Here is a 19,813-nt window from a genome sequence, read left to right as displayed (position 1 = left end):
CCACTTTCAGCCTCTCAGCAAGTCCTCTTAGCCTTACCGCCTCAGTAGATTCTGTGTCTGTGCACTTATCACGTCATCACTACCCACCCCAGCCACTATCATTTCCTCCCAGACCATGGCAAGGGCCTCCTAACTGGTCCGCTTCTTGGCCTGCCAACACTTTTAGCAAATTAAGACCATAAACAGAGTATTCGCTTGCCTGCTTAGAACTGTCTACTAGCTTCCATCACACTTAGAATGAAATCCAGGCTCTCTGCCCTGGTCTGCAAGGCTCTCCATGATCTGGCCCCAGCCTGCCTCTTCGGCGTCACCCTCCACCCTGTTTCCCAGCTCACCGATCTCCATCCACTGGTCTTTTTTCTCTTCTTTGCACACACGTGGTTGTCCCTATGTCAAGGTCTTCCTATTTTGATATTATCTCTCTGTTTGGCTCCTTTTGACAATTCGGGTCTCAGTTCAAAGGCTTTCCCTCACCACCCTAGCTACTCGTTAACCCTTTTAATTTTCTTATAGCTTTTATCAGTGTCAGAAATTATCTCACTCATTTGTGTACTAGTATATATTTTCTTTCCCCCCTTCACGTTAGAATGTAAGCTCCCTGAAGGCAGGAATGAGTGGATGTTGAATAAATCTTAGTTGAGCAAGTGATTTCTGGAGTCCTCGTTAAGAGGCACAAGTCTGGATCAAACCCCAGGTGTCACTTGTTCTTTGGTGGCCGTAGAGTATCATTCCTCCTCTTAGCTAGTTTCCTCATCTGTAAAATGTGACAAATACTAGAATGCCCCCCATAGGGTTGTCAGGACCTTGGCTTACTTTCTGGATATAGTAAATGTCATAGAAGTTCCCTGTGATTATGGCTGCTGACATGACTACATCGCGACTATGGCTGCTTTCCCCCCGTGCCTGTTCTTAGACACGTTTGGAAGGGAAGTAAGAGAGCATCATCTTCACAACCATAACAAACACGGAGCTCTTATCATGGGCCAGGCACTGTTCTAAGGCTTCATGGTGTCTTCTCATTTAATCCCCCCATGTCCCCTAATAAGGTAAGTGCTGCTACTAGTCATATCTTATAGGTGAGCAAATTCAGACACAGAGAGGTTAAGTAACCCGGTTAAGATCACCCAGTTAGGCCACGGACAGAGACTGATAAGTGGACACCATGTTGATTTTCCTTCCCTATCTTGGCACTTCTCTGAAGTCACTCACTACTGTCAGGTTAGTTTGACGAAAGGGAAGAAACAAAGCAGACATGTTCTGGGCTGTGCTTACAGGGAGTGCTATAGACTGAATGACTGTGTCCCCTGAAATTTGTACACTGATACCTAATCCCCAGTGTGATGGTATTTGGAGAAGGGGGTTTGGGGAGGTGATTAGGTCATGAGAGTGGAGCTCTCATGAACAGGATTAGTGACCTTACGAAAAAGAGACTCCAAGGCTCCCTCACATCCTGCTGCCACGCAAGGACACAGCGAGGGAAGATGGCCATCTATGGACCAAGAAGCTGGTCTTCACCACACACTGGATCTGCTGGTGTCTTATCTTGGACTTCGCAGCTTCCAAAAATAAGTGTTTGTTGTTTAAGCCATCCAGTCTGTGGCATTTGATTAGAGCAGCCCGAATGGACTAAGACAGGAAATATCATCCTGGGCTCCCCACCTCCTGGCCCGCCCCAGTACCTAAGACAGGTGCTGTCAATGGTGTGTGTAAAGGGAATCTCCTCTTTCTACCCTTGGAGTACCCAGCGGGCTCTCCTGTTATCCACCAAGCTTCTCCCAATTATAGAAGTAAAACTACAACCTTGAGGAGAATCTGGAAAATAGGAAAGCTGCCCGAATTTTGCTGCCCTGACATCATCCCTTTCACAAAGAGCCCCAGTCTTTGTCTACACGTATTCTTCTTCACACTCTGAATTCAGGGTGGGCTTGTAATCGTGCGTGCTGCTTTAACATTTATCATAAGCATTTCCCCACCTGATCCATCTTTAACTGTGTTCACAGGTAGTTGGCAGGTTACATCTCTATGGACCTTCACAGGAACCTCTTTCTCTATTCCCACTCCCAGTTGAGGGTTCAAACTGCTACTTTTCTTTTTTTCTTAAAATTTTTTTAAAAATTATTTATTTATTTCTTTTAATTGGAGTATAATTGATTTACAAGATGGTGTTAGTTTCAGGTGTATAGCAAAGTGATTCAGTTATATAAATATGTATATACATATACATATATATACATATTTTCAGATTCTTTTCCATTATATGTTGTTATAAGGTATCGAATACATAGTTCCCTGTGCTATACAGTAGGTCCTTGTTGTTTATCTACTTCATATATAGTGGTATGTATCTGGTAATCCCAAACTCCTAACCTGCTGCTTTTCTCTCATGCTGTAAAAACAAACTACTTATTCAAGACCCCCTCCCCTTATGAGTGGTTTTTGAATAGGAACCAGGCTTCTTAGCACCTCATCGCCTCTAAAATCAGTTTAAGTCTTCTTTGTTCAGAGAGCAAGTATGTTTCGGCACCATGGGAAAGTATCCAGGCATCGGCACCATAAAACACATGGATATCACGAGGGAGTGTAGAGGCTCCGGATACAGGTTTCTATTGCCCCTGTCCTCTGTCCCCCACCACGTTCAATAAGAGCCACACACACCGTGTGCTCACTACAGGTCAGGGGCTGTACTAAGAGCTGGTCCATGACCACTTGTCACCCTTACCACCTGCAGCAAAGGATGAGCATTGGCGCCTTGCCCAGGCTGCCTGCAACGAGCGGGCCTGGGACCCACACCTGGAGCCGTCAGCTCCAGGGACTGTGCTCTGGATGACTTTCAGGTCTTCTATTAGGGGCTGAATTGTGTACCCCCTCCCCAAATTCTTATGTTGAAGTCCTAATCCTCAGTACCTCAGAATGTAACCATATTTGGAGGTAGGGTTTTTAAAGAGGTAATTAAATGAAAAAATGAGGTCATGAGGGTGGAGCCTAATCCAATATGATGAGTGTCTTTATAAGAAGGGCAGTTTTGGACACAGACAGGTGAAGAGAGAAGATGATGTGAAGACACAGGGAGAGGATGGTCACCAGCAAGCGAAGGAGAGAGGCCTGGAAGAGATCCTTTCTTCACAGCCTTCAGATGAAACCAACCCTATTGATACCTTGGTCTAGGACTTCTAGCCTCCAGAACAGGGAGACAGTAAGATTTTTTTTTTTTTTTTTTGCGGTACGCGGGCCTCTCACTGTTGTGGCCTCTCCCGTTGTGGAGCACGGGCTCCGGATGCGCAGGCTCAGCAGCCATGGCTCACGGGCCGAGCCGCTCTGCGGCATGTGGGATCTTCCCGGACCAGGGCACGAACCCGTGTCCCCTGCATCGGCAGGCGGACTCTCAACCACTGCACCACCAGGGAAGCCCAAGATTTTGTTTTTTTAAGCCACCCAGTTTATGGTATTTTGTTATAGCAACTCTAGTAAATGAAAACACCTTCTTTCATCTGTCTTTTCCCACATGCCTGCTTTTCTACCGCAGTTGTTCAGTGAAGCCCCATTTGTAGCTGGGTTGGTAATGCAGGGGTTGGTAAAATAAACTCCCTGCCCTTATGGAGATTACATTCTAGTCAGGGAGACAGAGGAAGAAAAACAAACATCTATAGCTGAGTACTAAGAAATACATAAAGAAATCAAATAGGGTGATGCAGTAGAAATAGGGTGCAGATGGGTGGAAAAGAGAAGTCCTCTCTGAGGAGGTGATATTTTCCCAGAGACCTAAAAAATGAGAGCAGTCTAAACAACGGAGGGCCTGGAGGGAGAGCATTCCGGGTAGGGGAAGAGCCTGTGCAAAGGGCCTGAGGCACAAAGGGCTGGGTGTGTTGAAGGCACAGGAAGCAGACCAGTGTGGCCAGACTACAGGGAACTGAGGATGGGAAGGTGGACAGGGACCAGATTCCTGTGGGTCTTGGAAAGGAGTTTAGATCTAATTTCTCTCTCATTCCCTTGGTTGTCATTCATCACACTTGGCCAGTTTCTTCACTCAACTCCCAGTACTCACGCGTTAAAAGGGAACAGCAAGATTCAGGCCAGCCACTGCTGCTGCCATCAACACCCTATTGTTTCAGCCATTAGAATCTCAAACTGCAGATACAACCCTTGTCATTACCGCCAGAAGCGATAGAAAAAATACTGAGAGATGAGGAAGAGAATCATCCTTCCCAACCCCTGCTGAGTATGCAGAGCGAGGGATGTATGGAAATTAATATATGCAGCTCTGATAACACGGAACTCCTCGGCATTTTGATTAAACATTGATGGTTATTAAATACCCTCCTTCTCAGAGTTCATCTCCGAAAGCCAATGTTGCTTTTCATTTTGAACTCTGATGAACTGTCTCCATGCCGTTCGCACACCCGGGCTGAACCGTGGTCGACGGAAGGCTGGTGTTGGAGGAGGAGGGAGAAAATCAATATGAAATGTCAGGTGCGGGGTCAGATTGAACTTGTTTTCCCAGCTGGCGGGAGCTCGGGCCGCTGCCGCTGCAGCAGCCAAACAAAGGGAGATGCACACTGACGAAGGTCGGCACTTCGGACGAGTCAGGAAAATGAATTTCGTTCGCTGCTTAATTAGATTAGGAGGCTGGCGGCTGGCAATTCAGAGCACTGCTGGTGTCGGGATGGGGCATGGGGAGGCAGGGCTGCAGCAGGGGTCTGCAGGCGGCCAGCTAGCTCCCAGCCTCCCTAGGGACTGTCCCCTGGGCTCTACTTCTCAAGGGCTGTGTGGGACCAAGGCTGCAGGGAGAAGCAGCCCCCAGGGGGTTCCTGGGTGTGAGGGCTTGATGACCCTTCCCAATATTTTCCCCAGGGAACGTCTCAGTCTTTAGGTAGCAGCTCAGCGGTCCCTGCCTTGAGGTATAAGGTCCTTGTCACATTCCCTCACGACACCACAAGACTCTTTTTCACACCACTTATTACAGTCACAATGTCATTATCTATCTGTGATTCTCTGATGAATGCATCTTTCTTCCTTAGACAGTGTGATAGTTCATCTTATGCATCAACTTGACTGGACCATGGGGTGCCCAGATATTTCATCAGACATTATCCTGGGGCTTTAGGAGGGTATTTTTGAATGAATTTAACATTTAAATTAACAGACTGAGTAAAGCAGATTGTCCTCCCTAATGTGGGTGGGCCTTATCCAATCAGTTGAAGGCCCGAATAGAACAAAAGGCTGACCCTCCTCCCAACAAGAGGGAATTCTACTGTGTGACTCCTTCGAGCTGGGACATCAATTTTTTCCTGCCTTCGCACTTGAACTGGACCATCAGCTCTTCCTGGGTCAAGAGTCTGCTGGTCTTTGGACTAAAACTACCTCATCGGCTCTCCTGCAGCCTCACTGAAGATCCTGGGACTTGTCAGCCTCCATGATTGCATGACCTTAATTGTTATGAATACTTATAACAATCTTTTCACATATACACATGTGTATATATGCACGTGTGTGTGTGAGTATATATAGGCATATGTGTATATATATGATATATATATATCTCCTATTGGTTCTGTTCCTCTGGAGACCCTCACTAGTACAGACCTTGAGCTGTAAGAGGGAAGAAAGCAGATCTAGTTTTGCTCACCATTGTGTCCCCAGAGTCTGGTACAGTACCTGACATATAGTGTGTGCTCAACAAGTATTAATTAAATAAATGACTAATGGGGCTTGTGGACATGGAATAAAGGTTGGAGGTTCAGGCCTCTTAGAGCTGCAGCTCTGGAACCGGGGGGTACTCAGGAGGTGTAACTGTGGTAACTGCTGCTGCCATTCACTGTCTCCTGTGTGCCTGGCAGAGGGTCAGGCTGTTATACACTTGAGGACAGTTACTCCTTGGGAACAGCCAGCCCTATGAGACAGTCTTTATTATATTATTTATATGTTCAAAGGAGGAACTTGGGATTCAGAGGGATTCAAAACTTGATTGGGGGGTCACACAGCTGCTGAGCAACAGAGCTGCATTCTGATTCCAAAGCTTCTTCTCTAAACAATTCTAGTTCCGGAAATGCCTAAGGCCTTATCTTTTTTCCATCTTGAGTTCAGAGTTCACCAAGCCTCCCAGTCAGCTTCCTCCTCACTATCCAGCCCTCCTGTGGGTCTGTCTGACCCCAGAGCCCAGGCTGGTGTCGGCCACTTTGGGCTGTGAACACACCGGGCTTCTCGTGCCATCTCTGGCATCCGCTTTGGGTTGGTGGCCCTTCAAGCCTGGTCAGACAGCTTATGTCACCTCCCACACAGCATGTCCCAGACTGGTCCTCAACCGTTCACTCTCCTTCAGTATGGCTTCTTATTAGTCTGCAATCCACATGCCATTTATGTCAACTCTCAGGCATAGATTTATTTATTGAATCAATATCTACTGAGCACCTATTTGTGTGTCAGTCCTTTGTGATACAATGTGAGCAAAACAGATTCAGTTCTTGTCCTCAGAGAGTTTAGTCTAGAGGGGAAGGATATTGAACAAGTAATATCCATGTGTGATGAACACCAATCTCTAATATTGCTTTACATCCTCACAGTTATTTTGAAAGAAAAATATATCTTTTTCCCTTTCCTTTCTTTCAATTTCCATAGCTATCATCCTTTTATTTTTCTTAATTTTTATTGGGGTATAGTTGATTTACAATGTTGTGTTAGTTTCAGGTGTTCAGCAAAGTGAGTCTGTTATACATATACATATATCCACTCTTTTTAAGATTCTTTTCCCACATAGGCCATTACAGAGTATTGAGTAGAGTTCCCTGTGCTACCATTCTTATCTAGGTTATGAATTTCCATTGTATTGAGACTAAAGCAAAACCTTCTAATTCTCCTATGTTTCTTCCCACCACCACTGTGTTAATCTTCCAGAAAACATAAATTCTATAGCTCTGTTCTCCAGCCAAATGATCTCCAATTGCTCTCCACATATTGGACCTGTGCTTCTCAAACGGGGGCACATGTATGCATCCTTGGAGGTCAGGAAGGAGGACGATATGGGGGTGCACCAGGTGGTATAGTAAGCCGTAGATAAATGCTGCATCTTTTGGAAATGTCAATTTTGCTTGAAATTTGGGGATGGGTAGAAATGTAATATTTAAATTAAATGGAAAGTAGTCATTTTATGGGAATAAAATACAAAATCCATGTGAAATTTTAAGATGACAAAATAAGACTTCGAAGAAAATCCACTGTGGTTAGCACCTCCCCTGGAGCCTCAGGCCTCTGGCAGGCATGTGCAGTTTTGCCTTTGCTGAGAGGCCGGGCCACCCAGAGCACATCAGAGAGGCTGGATTGCCTTTTGGTGCCCTTCCTGCAGAGCAGCCAGGCTCTCAGCCTGGGTCTGGGAGTGCTGTACTTGCTGGAAAAGTTTAAGGACTGGCTACCATAGGAGCCAGACTCTGAGTATAGAGCAGGTGCTCAATGAATGAATGAATGAATGAATGGATGAAGGCATAACTTCTGATTCTGACCTTCAACGACTGACTTGATATAAACCATCATCCCTATTTGACCTCTTTTCCTCCATATTCCCCTTTTACCCAAGCCCAACACTTCTTGCTAAGGCTCTTTAAAGGTTTCATGTCATTTCCTAACTTCAGGTTTTTGCCCATTCTTGTGTGTACAACCCCAAACACCCTTCTCTCTATTTCCTACCTAACCAATTCCTACTTGTGCTTCAACACTACCACTCAGCCTCTGCCTACCCTGTGGGGTCTACCTCCAATGTCCCTCCCTCCCCTCTTCCCCAAATATCCCAACTCCTAATTGTCTCTACCACTCATTTGGGTGTCCTGGGTACATCTTGCCTCCCCAGCCAAACTTGAAATTCCTTGAGTGTTAGGAGATGTCTCACCCTTTCCACTGTACCCCTCAGAGTGCTTAACAGTAATGGATACATCATAGATACAAGAAGATCATGCTGAAGGATTGCCAGTGAATTTTAGTCTAGATCTGTGATTCTCAGCTGGGAGCAATTTTCACCCCAGAATACATCACAATGTCTGGAGACATTTTTGGTTGTCATAACTGGCCTTTGCTGCCTGCATCTAGTGGGTAGAGGCTGGGGATGCTGCTAAACATCCTATGATGCATAGGACAGCTGCCTCCCCCAAAGAAAGGATCGGGTGCCCCCAATTCAATAGTGCATTGTTAAGGAATCCTTGCGTACGTTATAAAATCTTCCTAACCTCTTTTCTTGACTCTTTGTTCTCCCAGACAGAACCCAACCTCCACCCTTCTGCCTTCAGTCTAAGCAACTTCTCCAAAAAATAATTCCAATCAGTCCCCTGGTTACTCTAGGTGCTGTTCACTGACTTTGAGAGAAAATTCAAGTCCATTATCATGGCCATTATCACCAGTCTCCTGCCTTCCTCCTGAACTTCAACTCTTCCCTCTCCAAGTCATTCCCTATAAGCCAGCCATATCAGTCACCCTGCAGTTCCAAAAGTGTTATGATCTTTCATGCCTCAGCACCTTTGCACATGCTGATCCTTCTGCCTTGGACATTTCCCCCTTTTTGGCTTATAAGTAAGTACCACTCAAAGATCAATACCAGCACAGACACCAGCAAACATCGATAAAGCATCTGTCATGGGCCAGGTACTGTTTCAGGTGCTAGGGAAACAGCAGTGAACAAAACAAAGTAAGTCCACACCCTCAAGGAGCCAATAGTATAGATCAGTACTCTTCAAGAGAACCTTCTGCAATGAAGGAAATCTTAAATCAGCACTGTCCAATATGGTAGCTACTCGCTACACAATGGCGATTGAGTACTGGAAATGTGGATCATCTGAATTGAAATCTTCTGGAAGCATACAACACACTTAGTATGAAACAACTCATTAACAATTCTTAATAGTTATCTCATCTAATCCCCATGACACACCCATGAGGTGGATGTTATTATCTTACCCATTGTACATATGAGAAAACTGAGGCTCAGAAAGGTAAAGGAAAGTTGGACAAAGTCAGACGGCTAATAATGGGTGAAGCCTGCCTTTGACCTGGGTCTGTATGACTCTGGAATCCACACAGTCTATATCCCACTACACCAGACATACCAGCTCCCCTGTGCAATACTCCTCACAGCGAATGAGCAAACAGAAATGATCAAAATGACCCAGATATTCACACCTCTCCTAGACATACACCTACACGGAGAGTCATCACATCGCTCAGGTCCCATAGGAATTAGAATCGAAAGCTGAGGCTGTGGGAGAGAAAGGTCTTCACTCCCAGCTGTCCAGGCTGTAGTGGCAGAGTGGCACCTGGCAGAAGGTGCTGGCCAGACAAACAGCTCTCATGGCTCCTGAACATCTTGGCAGCTGCACGGTATTTAGTCTGACACTGGACATGGGTGACCACTGCCCTCTGCTAGCTCCAGGCCCATTCTGGCTGCCACAGCTGACTCTTGCTTCACCCACTTACATCGGTCTTAGCCTTTGGCCCCCAAGCACTCAGCCCCCACTAGTTCTGAGCTGCTTTGCTCAGTCAATGCCCTGAAAACTCCAGCGTGACCGCAGGGCCTGTCAGCCTGGTGGACTTTATCCCATCCCTTCTCTCTGAAGCCCTTCCCTGGTGCCCACTAGAATCACTGGGCCTTCTAGGGTGCTGGTTCCCAAAGCCTCACTCTCTCCAAGAAGCCACTAACCCTTTCCCCCAGCTGCTATTTTTTTTTTAAGTTGAGGTATAATTGACATATAACATTATATTAGTTTTAGGTGAACAGCATAATGATTTGATACATGTATATATTGCAAAATAATCACCACAATGAGTTTAGTTAACATTCATCACCATGCATAGTTACAATTTTTTTTTATGATGAGAACTTTTAAGACCTATTCTCTTAAGAACTTTCAAATACACAATACAGTGCTAACTTAGTGTCCCCAGCTGCTATTCTTGATTCCTGTATATTCTCAGCCTCCCACACTGTCCAGCAAGTCCAGTTAACTCTACTGCCAAGATCTGTCCAGAGCCCGTCCACTCCTCTCCATTTCCACACCCTGCCCTTGTCCAGGTCACCTGCATCTCCTGCCTGGATATCGCAACCATGCCCTAACTGGTCCCCCCACTCCTACTCTGCAGGTTCATTCTCCCCAGAGCAGCAAGAGGAATCTTAAAACATAATTCAGATCATGTCACAATGTTATGTGACAGGGCTCATGTCTTATTCATCTCTGTATTCCACAGCCGGAAGCCAATGTTTGTGGGATTGGATGTGAGGTTTCCTCTTTATCAAAATACCAAACATGGAACTGACTCCCGGGTCAGGCCAACACGTGTAGTTTCTTTACTCTCAGTGTGTCTGAGGTGGGAAAGGAGATCAAACCCCTCCAGGCCCTCCCCCTTCTCCTCCCACACGTCAGGGGCCAGTGGCCCATTCCTGCCACGAGCCCTGGGCTGCTGGCTACTCACATTTGGTGTGCCTGTCACACAGGGCCGACGCCCGCATGTCACACAGCCGGATTGTCCCTTTGCTGCTGCTGTACACGAAGGTGTTGCAGTGATGGGGGTGGAACTCGGCTGCTGTGATCACCTCTGTGAGCTCCTCCATGTTGGCCGGCTTGATGTCAACGATATCTGGCACAGACGAGTCAAGGAGGGGACCAGGAGAACGGGGAGCCTTGGAGGTAACTATAGCATCACCGCCTTATTTTTTTTTTTTTTTTCTTTTCACGGTACGCAGGGCTCTCACTGTTGTGGCCTCTCCCGTTGCGGAGCACAGGCTCCGGAAGCACAGGCTCAGCGGCCATGGCTCACGGGCCCAGCCGCTCCGCGGCATGTGGGATCCTCCCGGACTGGGGCACGAACCCGTGTCCCCTGCATCGGCAGGCGGACTCTCAACCACTGAGCCACCAGGGAAGCCCTCACCGCCTTATTTTACTGTACCATGTTAGCAATGAGCACACACGGGGGATCCTCATCATAACTCTGTGAGCAAATAGGCAGGTATTAGTGGTCCCAGGCAGCTGAGGCCCAGGGTTACTCAGTGGCCATAGGCAGCACTAGAACTCAGGTCTCCCTGGCTCCTTTTCAGGATTTCATCCCTCATAACATGTAGATGCCCCATCACATCAAAGTTACCTGCTCATGCAATCATGCTAAAATGTATCAAGTTGCAAAGGCTTTCATTTCTCATTTTACAACAGTGGTTAAGAAACCAGCCCCATTCCAACTAAATAATCCAATATATTCCAACTAAATAATCCAATATATTTGAATCTTTATCTAAACTCCTGGGCTGATACATGATATCTAGGACAGATTGCAAATCCTCTTCCATAAAATCCCTTAGATGTTTTTAAATAATATGTTTTTAAATAATATGTCGATAATAATAATAATAGCAGCTACCATTTATTGAGCACTGACTATAGGTCAGTCACTGTGCAAAGCATAGCATGTACTTTATTTCATTTAATCCTTATAACAGCTCTATAATCAGCACTTTCTTACCCCCATTATTTCAAGGGGGGAAACGGAGGCTCAGCGTATGTAAGTAACTTGCCCCAAGTCACATGGCTAAAGAGTGTCAGTACTAGGATTTTATCCCAGGTGCAAGATTTGTACTCTTTAGTAATTACGCAAAATTTCTCTTATTGAAGATATACAGGACCTCAAGTCTCTGTAAGCTGTGATTCGCTTTAGAGCTTATGTGGGAGTTTAAGCATTAAAAAGAAGCCATCCAATTGTACAGCATGACAGTTTTAGCCTCCAATGGAATATACCGTTAGTTTTATCATAGGGTTTTTTCCTCCTCAGTATTTTCCTTTCTGATCAAGAATTATTATACCTCTATTTTTAAAGACCACATCCTTGTGTAATGAAATGAAACATTTGGCCTTTCATCTATGACGGTGACCCAGTGGAAACAAACGTCTTCAGTAGGAGTGAGTTTGGGCTGATCCCTTCCCACCTCTACTGAGAGCTCGGGAGACCTGGGTCCAGGTACGGTGGTACCTGGCTGGGGCTGAGGTGCTGTCCAAGGACCCAGCAACTTCCTGCAAAGGAACAGGCCTTGTGATGTGGACATTGTGAAACAAAATGATTCTCACTTTTGAGTCACATTCGTGATTTCACCCCACCTGTATATCACTAGGTAGCATTTTTTAACTTAACCTTTTTTCTCCACAACTTAAATCGACTCGCTTTTTTCTTTACTTAGCCTTGTCTAAGCAGTAATCCAATATTCATAAAATCATGGGTTTAATGAGCTAGTTACATTTTAAATAATATACCGTACCTAAGATAAATCCTTTTAACCATTAAAATGAACATATTTATGTCTGTGCCAGGAGCTTATATATCACAGTTTGGAAAACCCTGCACTGAATCAACAAGCAGTGACTTGATACAGATGATGCTATTAGACTGGGTTGGATAAAAGTCTCCTATGCTTTTTGTGAAGTTGGGAGCATAATCTCCTCCGTAGAGTTTAGATGAGGTACGAGTAATTGTACTGATATTTTTAGTCACATTAGCACTAACAAAGTAGTCACCTATTATCAAACATCACCCATGCTCCGGCATGTAATCTGGTGCAATAATGGCTTTATATTTGGTTGTGCCTCTTTCCCTTTCAATTACCTCTTATAAACCCTGTTGGGTTTTCTTCCCTAAAATTAGCTTGAGACAACTAACATTTCATTTTACTACGATTTCCCTCACGAATCCAGATGCAAATATTTCTTGGGTCTCCAGAGCATGTGGGCTCCTTTGATTCACAAAATACTATCTTTCAACTCAACTGCTACCAGAGTTATAAATATTATTGCAGTTAGCATCACTTGCTGGGGAGCAGGGGCCAGTGACCCCCAGAAGGAGGCCCCAAGCTTCAGCTCTGATATTCTCCCCAGTCCCCTGACCCATGCCCTGGGCTTTGTGGCCACGATACAGGGTGGGGTTAAGCAGAGGTTAGTGTTCAGCTGTTGTCAGATTTTATCACCCTCCAGAAAGAGCCTCCATACCCTACTGTGCCAGTGAGCATGTTTCTCTTTTCCCAAAATAGGGCAAGAAAATCTGGTGTCAGCTTTCTCAACCTCTACCAGTATAGCTCTAAAAACAAGCTTAACTGGAAGGGATCTTGGCTGTGTGGTAGCGGGAGGTGCCACATCTACGGTTATTTTTTTCTCACCTAAAAATAAAGCCCAAAAGTTAGAATGTGTGAAAATGAAGGGCTTAAACATACATATGAAACCAGGAACATCCTCCACCATCAAGAACTGCATCAGAACTGAGTCTGCTTAGGGCTGCTGCCTCTGGACCCTTCCTCCTTCCTTCCTTCCCACCCATCCTGGACCTCTAAGCCTGCCCACCATCCCTCATCCCCAAGCATCTCCCTTTTGACTAGAGGGCTTGTCTGGGTCTGACTCTATGGGGTTCAGGGGAGAAACCATGACTCCAATCCTCTTTTTAGTAACTGTGATGATAAGGACAAAAAGGAAGATAATAATAAGCAGTAGTTAATGCTTATCACGTGCCATGCATTGTCTCGTTTGACCTTCATCTCACCCTTATGACGTTAATGTTATTAATAGGCCTATTTTCTGGCAGAGGAAACAGTGACTGATGTTAAGTTACTCAAGGTCATATGACCATAGAGGGTGGAGTTGGGATTTGAACCCAAGTTTGTCCAACTCTAGAGCCTGGGTTCTTGACCACACTCCACTCTCCTCCCCTGATGAATGGCCCTCACAGAGCCAGCCTTTCCGAGTGATGTAATTCTGGCTCTCTGGAAACTCCCCTGGCTAATCCAACAGGGATTCTGCTTTGAACCTGTGCTCTCTCAATTCACCGACCACTCTGGGGGCTACATTTTTCAGAACCAGAATTTGGACACAGCATCGGACCTAGGATTTTTGTGTTCTCTGATGTGATGATTTTTTTTTTTTTTTTTTTGGAACCGTAAGTTGAGACAGAAACGTGAGAAGGGATTTCTTGAATTGTTAACTGCTGAGGATTTTCTGAGTTCTAAAAACATTTGGGAGAAGGAGTCTAGTTTCCAAAAATCCAATGGCTTACGGGGATGACAAGAGAGCATATTTCACATCTGCATCACCTAGAAACCCAGCCTTTTCCCTTACACTGTTCTAAAGGGAGATACACGCCTCCAGCATATGTGGTTGTGCCCTTCATGTTGGGAGCGAAGGAGAAAGGAGAGGAACAGTGCGGGGCTCCCTGTGTTATCTTGGAAATGGAATGATGCATGTTGACAGTCAATTTTCTCTCTCCTATCTTTTAGAGCTCTCTATTCAAATTATTTCCCTGTTGTCCCAAAGAACCAAACGGCAAAAGCAAAACAGAGCACTGGAGTCACGGCTAATATACAAGGCAGAAAGCCAACAGACTGCTATTAAATTAACCCTGGGGCTTGACAGATCTGTTCATCCTGACCCCAACCGCTTACGGCATTCCTTATTAATGCGGAGCCCAGGCAAATTACCTCTGCTAACAAAAGGGGTTAATCTGCCTCTCTGCTGGGACTCTGGAAGCAGTGCTGAAGACCGGAGGGGGCACAGCCAGTTTGGCAGCTGAGCTCCATGCCTGGAAGGCCGAAGGCGGGAAGGTGAGGGCACTGCTGTGCCAGGCAATGGCCTAAGGCATCATTTAAAATACTAATTGAAGACACTGGGAGGTCACCCCTTAAGGGATGAGCTTCAAACAAATAAGAAGCCAGAGCCATAAATTACATCAGCAGTGGGGTGAAGGGATGAAGGAGATTATGGCAGGATGCTAAAGGGTAGCATAGGGACCATTCAAAAGTCATTTCCTTAAACCCAAATTTGGAAAAGCTTTTCATAAAAAAAAGTCTATCGCGATATTATAAAAGAAAAAAATTGACAACAGCCTAAATATACTGAAATAGGGAAACGATTAAGTAAATTCTGATCGATCTCATTTAACTGTTTATGCAATGAAATACCAAGTCTGTTAAAAAACTTGTAGGAAAAATTCTATCTTTAGTGTGACCATAATATCATTTAAAACTTACACTCTGAAACTGATGACCTAGAAGGCAAAAGTATCAAATGTTAGTGATAATTCCAATGGGGTGGGTCTATGAATATTTTTCTTTTCAATTGTGAGTTTTCATTTCCACATTTTCTTTTAATGAAGTTGTAGTATTTTAAGATGGAAAAAGACAAGATATTTTCTATGCTTATTATATACATGTATAATTTTAGGTGAGGTAAGTTAGATACAAAATATATACAGTCTGATCATAGCCATGTGAAAAAAGTGAGAGAGAGAGAGAGAGAACAGAATAGAAGGAAAACATAGTTAGAACAGAAGGAATAGAATAGAAGGAAACATACAGGGGGATTAGATTCTAAGGCTGGCATTAAGTTATCCTTCAGTAACCCTAGCTTGGGTCCATTCATTCATTTGTTCTTTCATGTATTTCATAAACATTCACAAAGAATCTGCCAGGGTTTTTCTAGGTACAGGGGATACAGCAGTGACCAAAGCAGACCAAAAATCCCCCTGATCTGTGGAGCCTATATTCTAGTAGGGGACATGGTCACTAAACAAGATAAATAAATAAATAGAATATACAGTATATTAGGTAGTAATAACTGCTAAACAGACAAATAAAGCAGGGAAGTGAGAAAGAAAGTGTATATGTGTGAGTGGGTGGGGTGTGTATGTGCACACGTGTGTGTGTGTGTGTGGCCCTAGACTGAACAGGAGAAAGCCTCCTGGATAAATCAAGAATTTAAAAAAATTTCCCTTTTCTTTTATTTCCTTATTAACTTATTTTTCTGAGCCCTTATTGTTGAGTTAGTTAGCATTAAGTTAAAATTGCAATGTAAATTCGTTGTATATACACAAAATTAGGTGGTGAGATTATAGGTCATTTTATAGTCTCTATAATGAATACATATTATTAAACCAAGGAAACAGTTAAAAAAAAGTAGTTTCCTTGGCTTAGAACCATCTCTGAGAGAGTTGAGAGACCAGGAACCTCATCTCTGGGTAAAACTGAAGATAATACTGAGATAAACACTGTAATTGTAACAAAATGGGGTCAGAAGATTGGGATTCAGTTTTGATTCCAACTCTATTTTGCTCGGAGAACATGGGAAAGTCATTTTATCTCTCTGGGTTTCAGTTTCTTTGCCTTTGGATGGGTATCATTCTGTTAACTCTGTCAGTCTCTGAGAGATTTTGATGATCAAATAAGATAATGGAGAAAAAGCTATTTATTAAAGGGCTTTACAGTGGACTGAATAATCCTAACTTTCAAAGAAAACATGCATTTTTCCAAAGATAGCTTTTATATGCATTAGGTTTGTGGGCTTTTGAAGGTGTCCTCATATGCTTCTGTCTTTATCACTGCTAATTTTGCTGATACTGACAAGGTTGTTTTTTTTTTCCCCTTTCTTTTTATCTAAGCCAACCAATGACAGCAGAGTCCAGCAGGAGGCCTGTCTGCAGGCTCAGCTGGAGAGTGGAATCTAAGTTTACCTGGGTAAGATACCCATGTGCAAAAGCAGTTGAAGCTTTTCAGATAGCACTTAAAGTCTGCCAATACTGAAGGTGGAGAATAGCCTTACCATGGCCTTGAAAACTGAGCATATTAGAGTTGGATTCCATTTTAGGGCACATGAGTTTCTTTGAAGTCTTTATTTCCTTTCCAAAGTCTCAGTTTAATCTTTGGATATAAAGTAGTGATTACAAAGCATCCAGATCTTGTCAGCTGAATGGACATGTTGCTTGATGATAACACACTGGAAATCTCCAAAGAGGACTCCAAGGGATATTCCTCTCTTAAGAGCTTAAAAAAAGCCAGTGTGCAAATATTCATGGAGGGTTTTGCCAATCGCTAGGCTCAATATGAGAGGACTGACAAAGAGACACATGGTGCCCTATTAGGTACTGCTTTTACGTATGTGTTGAGCTCAAAAGACACTGGGATAAGATGTCCTTTATGACTGGGGGTGGGGGGGGGTATGTGAAAGTCCCATAACCACAGCCTTTTTCCTATTCATGTGACACAGAGCTTGACATTTCTCCATTAGAAAATACTCAATACTTCATTCAAAGGCCAACCCAAGTGTTACTTTCTGTATGAAGTGTTCTAGCCCTTCTTTCACGACTCTTTCTACCTGCGTATCCACAGCACCTTGAACGCACCTCTATGAATACACTTAACGTGTATTATTATTATTTGAGTAATTTAAGATAGTGTGATAGAGTACATTTTACTGGAGTATAGAGTGAGACAGATCTAGATTTTAATCCCCAATCCTGTGACCAGTTACCTAATCTCAAATGCCTTTGAACTTGTTAGTTTATCAACAAAGAGAGGAAGAAAACTACAGGAGATGATGTAATATACCTGCTACTTCATAGAGGCTCCCCCAAACTGTTAGTCTCATCTTCCTTAGTATGGTTACACGTCTGTCTCCCTCTGTCCACATACTCACTTTGGTTGCTTTGTGATATGTTAACTTGGTTAGGCTAAACAATTCTAAAATGTTTCTGGTTGTGGTAGGCTAACAAGGTTTGTTCTCTCAGGTGAGTTGAAGGACAAAAGAGAGAAAGCAGCCACTTTGCACATATGCACAAGCTTTCCCAGTTATTCAGTCAAACAGTAATCTAGGTGTTGCTGTGAGGGATGGTGCAGACATAGTTAAAGTCCCTAACCAGTTGCTTTAATTTAATCATAAGGGAGATTATCCTGGCTGGGCCTGAACTGATCAGCTGGAAGGCATTTAAACAAAGGCTTAGGTCTTCCTTGAGGAAGAGACTCCAAATGGATGCTGAGACTACAGTTTCTCTCCCTTCTCCCTAAATCTTCCTTCTTGATGGCCATGTGTGGATGTGGCCTGTGATGCTTATGCCTGTGGTGTTCTAGCTTGCTTATGATTTTTCTGTGCCTGACTGCTGGCCTTACAGACTTTGGATTTGCTTGGCCAGTCACACAATTACAAGGCTAATTCATGGCAATATGTCAATCTGTCTCTCTCTCTCTTTCTCTCTCTCTCCACACACACACACACACACCCTCTCCTACTGGTTTTGCTTCTCTGGTTGAACTCACCTTCCCTCCAGATTACATGGACCATGATATCAGGGATGGAGTTTTATTCATCTTGGCATCTCCAGTGCACATAGTAAGTGCTCAATAAATGTTTATGGGTTCTTATTAGTTATCTACAGGGAACTCTGCTCAGTACTCTGTAATGACCTATATGGGAATCTAAAAAAGAGTGCATATATGTATATGTATAACTGATTCACTTTGTTGTACAGCAGAAACTAACACAACATTGTAAATCAACTGTACTCCAATAAGAATTAATTTAAAAAATTAAATAAAAAATGTTTCTGGGTTTTACTTTACTTCATTCTTATGACTTAGCAGCCTTCTTTAGGGAAGGTTTTTTTTTTTTAAGATGCAGAAAACTCACAGTAGGTCAATAGGCCAAGATGCCAGGCCTGTATAGTGTGGCTCATTTAGCCTGTGGTTTTCTTAGGAGAGAATGGGATCCAAGCAACAAGGTAAGAAGAACAGGGGGCTGGGGATATGCCCCAAATAATAAAAGCTACTATTTATAGAGCCTTCTCTTTGTGCAGGCACTTGGCTAAATACTTTACAAGACAACCTCATTTAAACCTCACAACAGCCTCCTAAGGTAGGTGGTATTATTATCCCCATTAACTGATGAGGAAATTGAGGGCCAGAGAAATGTTAAGCAACTTGTCAAGGTCACACAGATTTTAGGAGATGGAGCTGGGTTCAAATCCAGTGAATCTGACTCCAGAGTCTGCCTTCCCAACTACTTAGTGATACCGCCCCAAGGACATTCAAGAAGTCCGAAAGATGTCTGCAGAGTTGCATTCTTGCCCTTTCCCCTGATAACATGAGGCTCAAAGGGCTTGCTCTGTGGGAGGAGAAATCCCCAGGCCCCAAAAGCCCTAGGTCTGGTGTCAGATACAGAGGGTCAGCAACCACACAAGCAAGGCAACAGGCCTCAGACAACCCACCAAAGGCTTCATTTAATATGGCAAGGAGGGGGCTTCTCTGGCACACACAGGCCAACGTGCTGGACGTGTCACTGGAAGGAATGTTCTCCTATTACACTAAATGCCAGACTAAGATTGATATGTACAATTGATATGTACAGGTGTGGATGAAAGCCACAGCCGCAACAAGGGAGAGAAATTTGTACGAGCCCCACAGCGTCCCTCAAAGCTTGCCCAGCAGAATCCTATTGGATTAAAAGGAAGACTGCTGTCCATAGTACTAAGGAGGGACAGAGCTAGAAGCCAAGAGTTGTGGTTACGGTCCCCTGATAGGGAATCAAATCCAAAAGGGCCTCAGCTCAGGTGACAAGTGAAGCTGATGCAGAGGGCTGATAAAGACCAAGTCAGAGATCAAGTACCCCTGGAAACCAGTTGTTTTCTCCCAGAGAAATCCTCTGTCTCATGCCTAGAGACTGGATTTATGCAAGGTGCGTCTTGGGCTCATCTTTCTAGCTTGCTCACACCATGCTTTACTTCACCCTCGGGCCTTCTTGAGTTCCTCCAACATACCATGCTCCCTCCTGCCACAGGACCTTTGTACATGGTGGACTGATCTTTTCGCACTTCTTTGCCAAGTTAGCTCATACTCTTCCTCTTACAAATCTCAACTTAACAATCCGTCCTCAGGAAAGCCTTCTTTTATTCCCTAGTCTACATCAGGTTTTTTAAAGTGCATTCACAAAACCATATTCCCTTTCTTCACAGGACTTATTTCCATTTGTAATAATACACTCATTAGTGTGATTATTTGGTG

The 19,813-nt window shown here is 44.1% G+C and overlaps 1 protein-coding gene across 4 annotated transcripts in view; it reads right to left on the bottom strand.

The window, feature by feature from the left end:
- Positions 1-19,813, bottom strand: part of PPP2R2B (protein phosphatase 2 regulatory subunit Bbeta) — a gene marked incomplete at both ends in the record, with an annotated part of 453,825 nt that overhangs the window by 35,091 nt on the left and 398,921 nt on the right. For all 4 annotated transcript variants that reach the window (XM_079702158.1, XM_079702159.1, XM_079702157.1 and 1 more), the window contains one exon: positions 10,441-10,605. In XM_079702158.1, coding sequence (XP_079558284.1) covers positions 10,441-10,605 — 165 coding nt within the window. The remainder of the gene's footprint in view (positions 1-10,440; positions 10,606-19,813) is intronic.

The sequence above is a fragment of the Hyperoodon ampullatus genome (assembly GCF_949752795.1).
Source record: "Hyperoodon ampullatus genome assembly, chromosome: 4".
Taxonomy (NCBI): domain Eukaryota; kingdom Metazoa; phylum Chordata; class Mammalia; order Artiodactyla; family Ziphiidae; genus Hyperoodon; species Hyperoodon ampullatus.
This window is presented reverse-complemented; position numbering and strand designations above follow the sequence as displayed.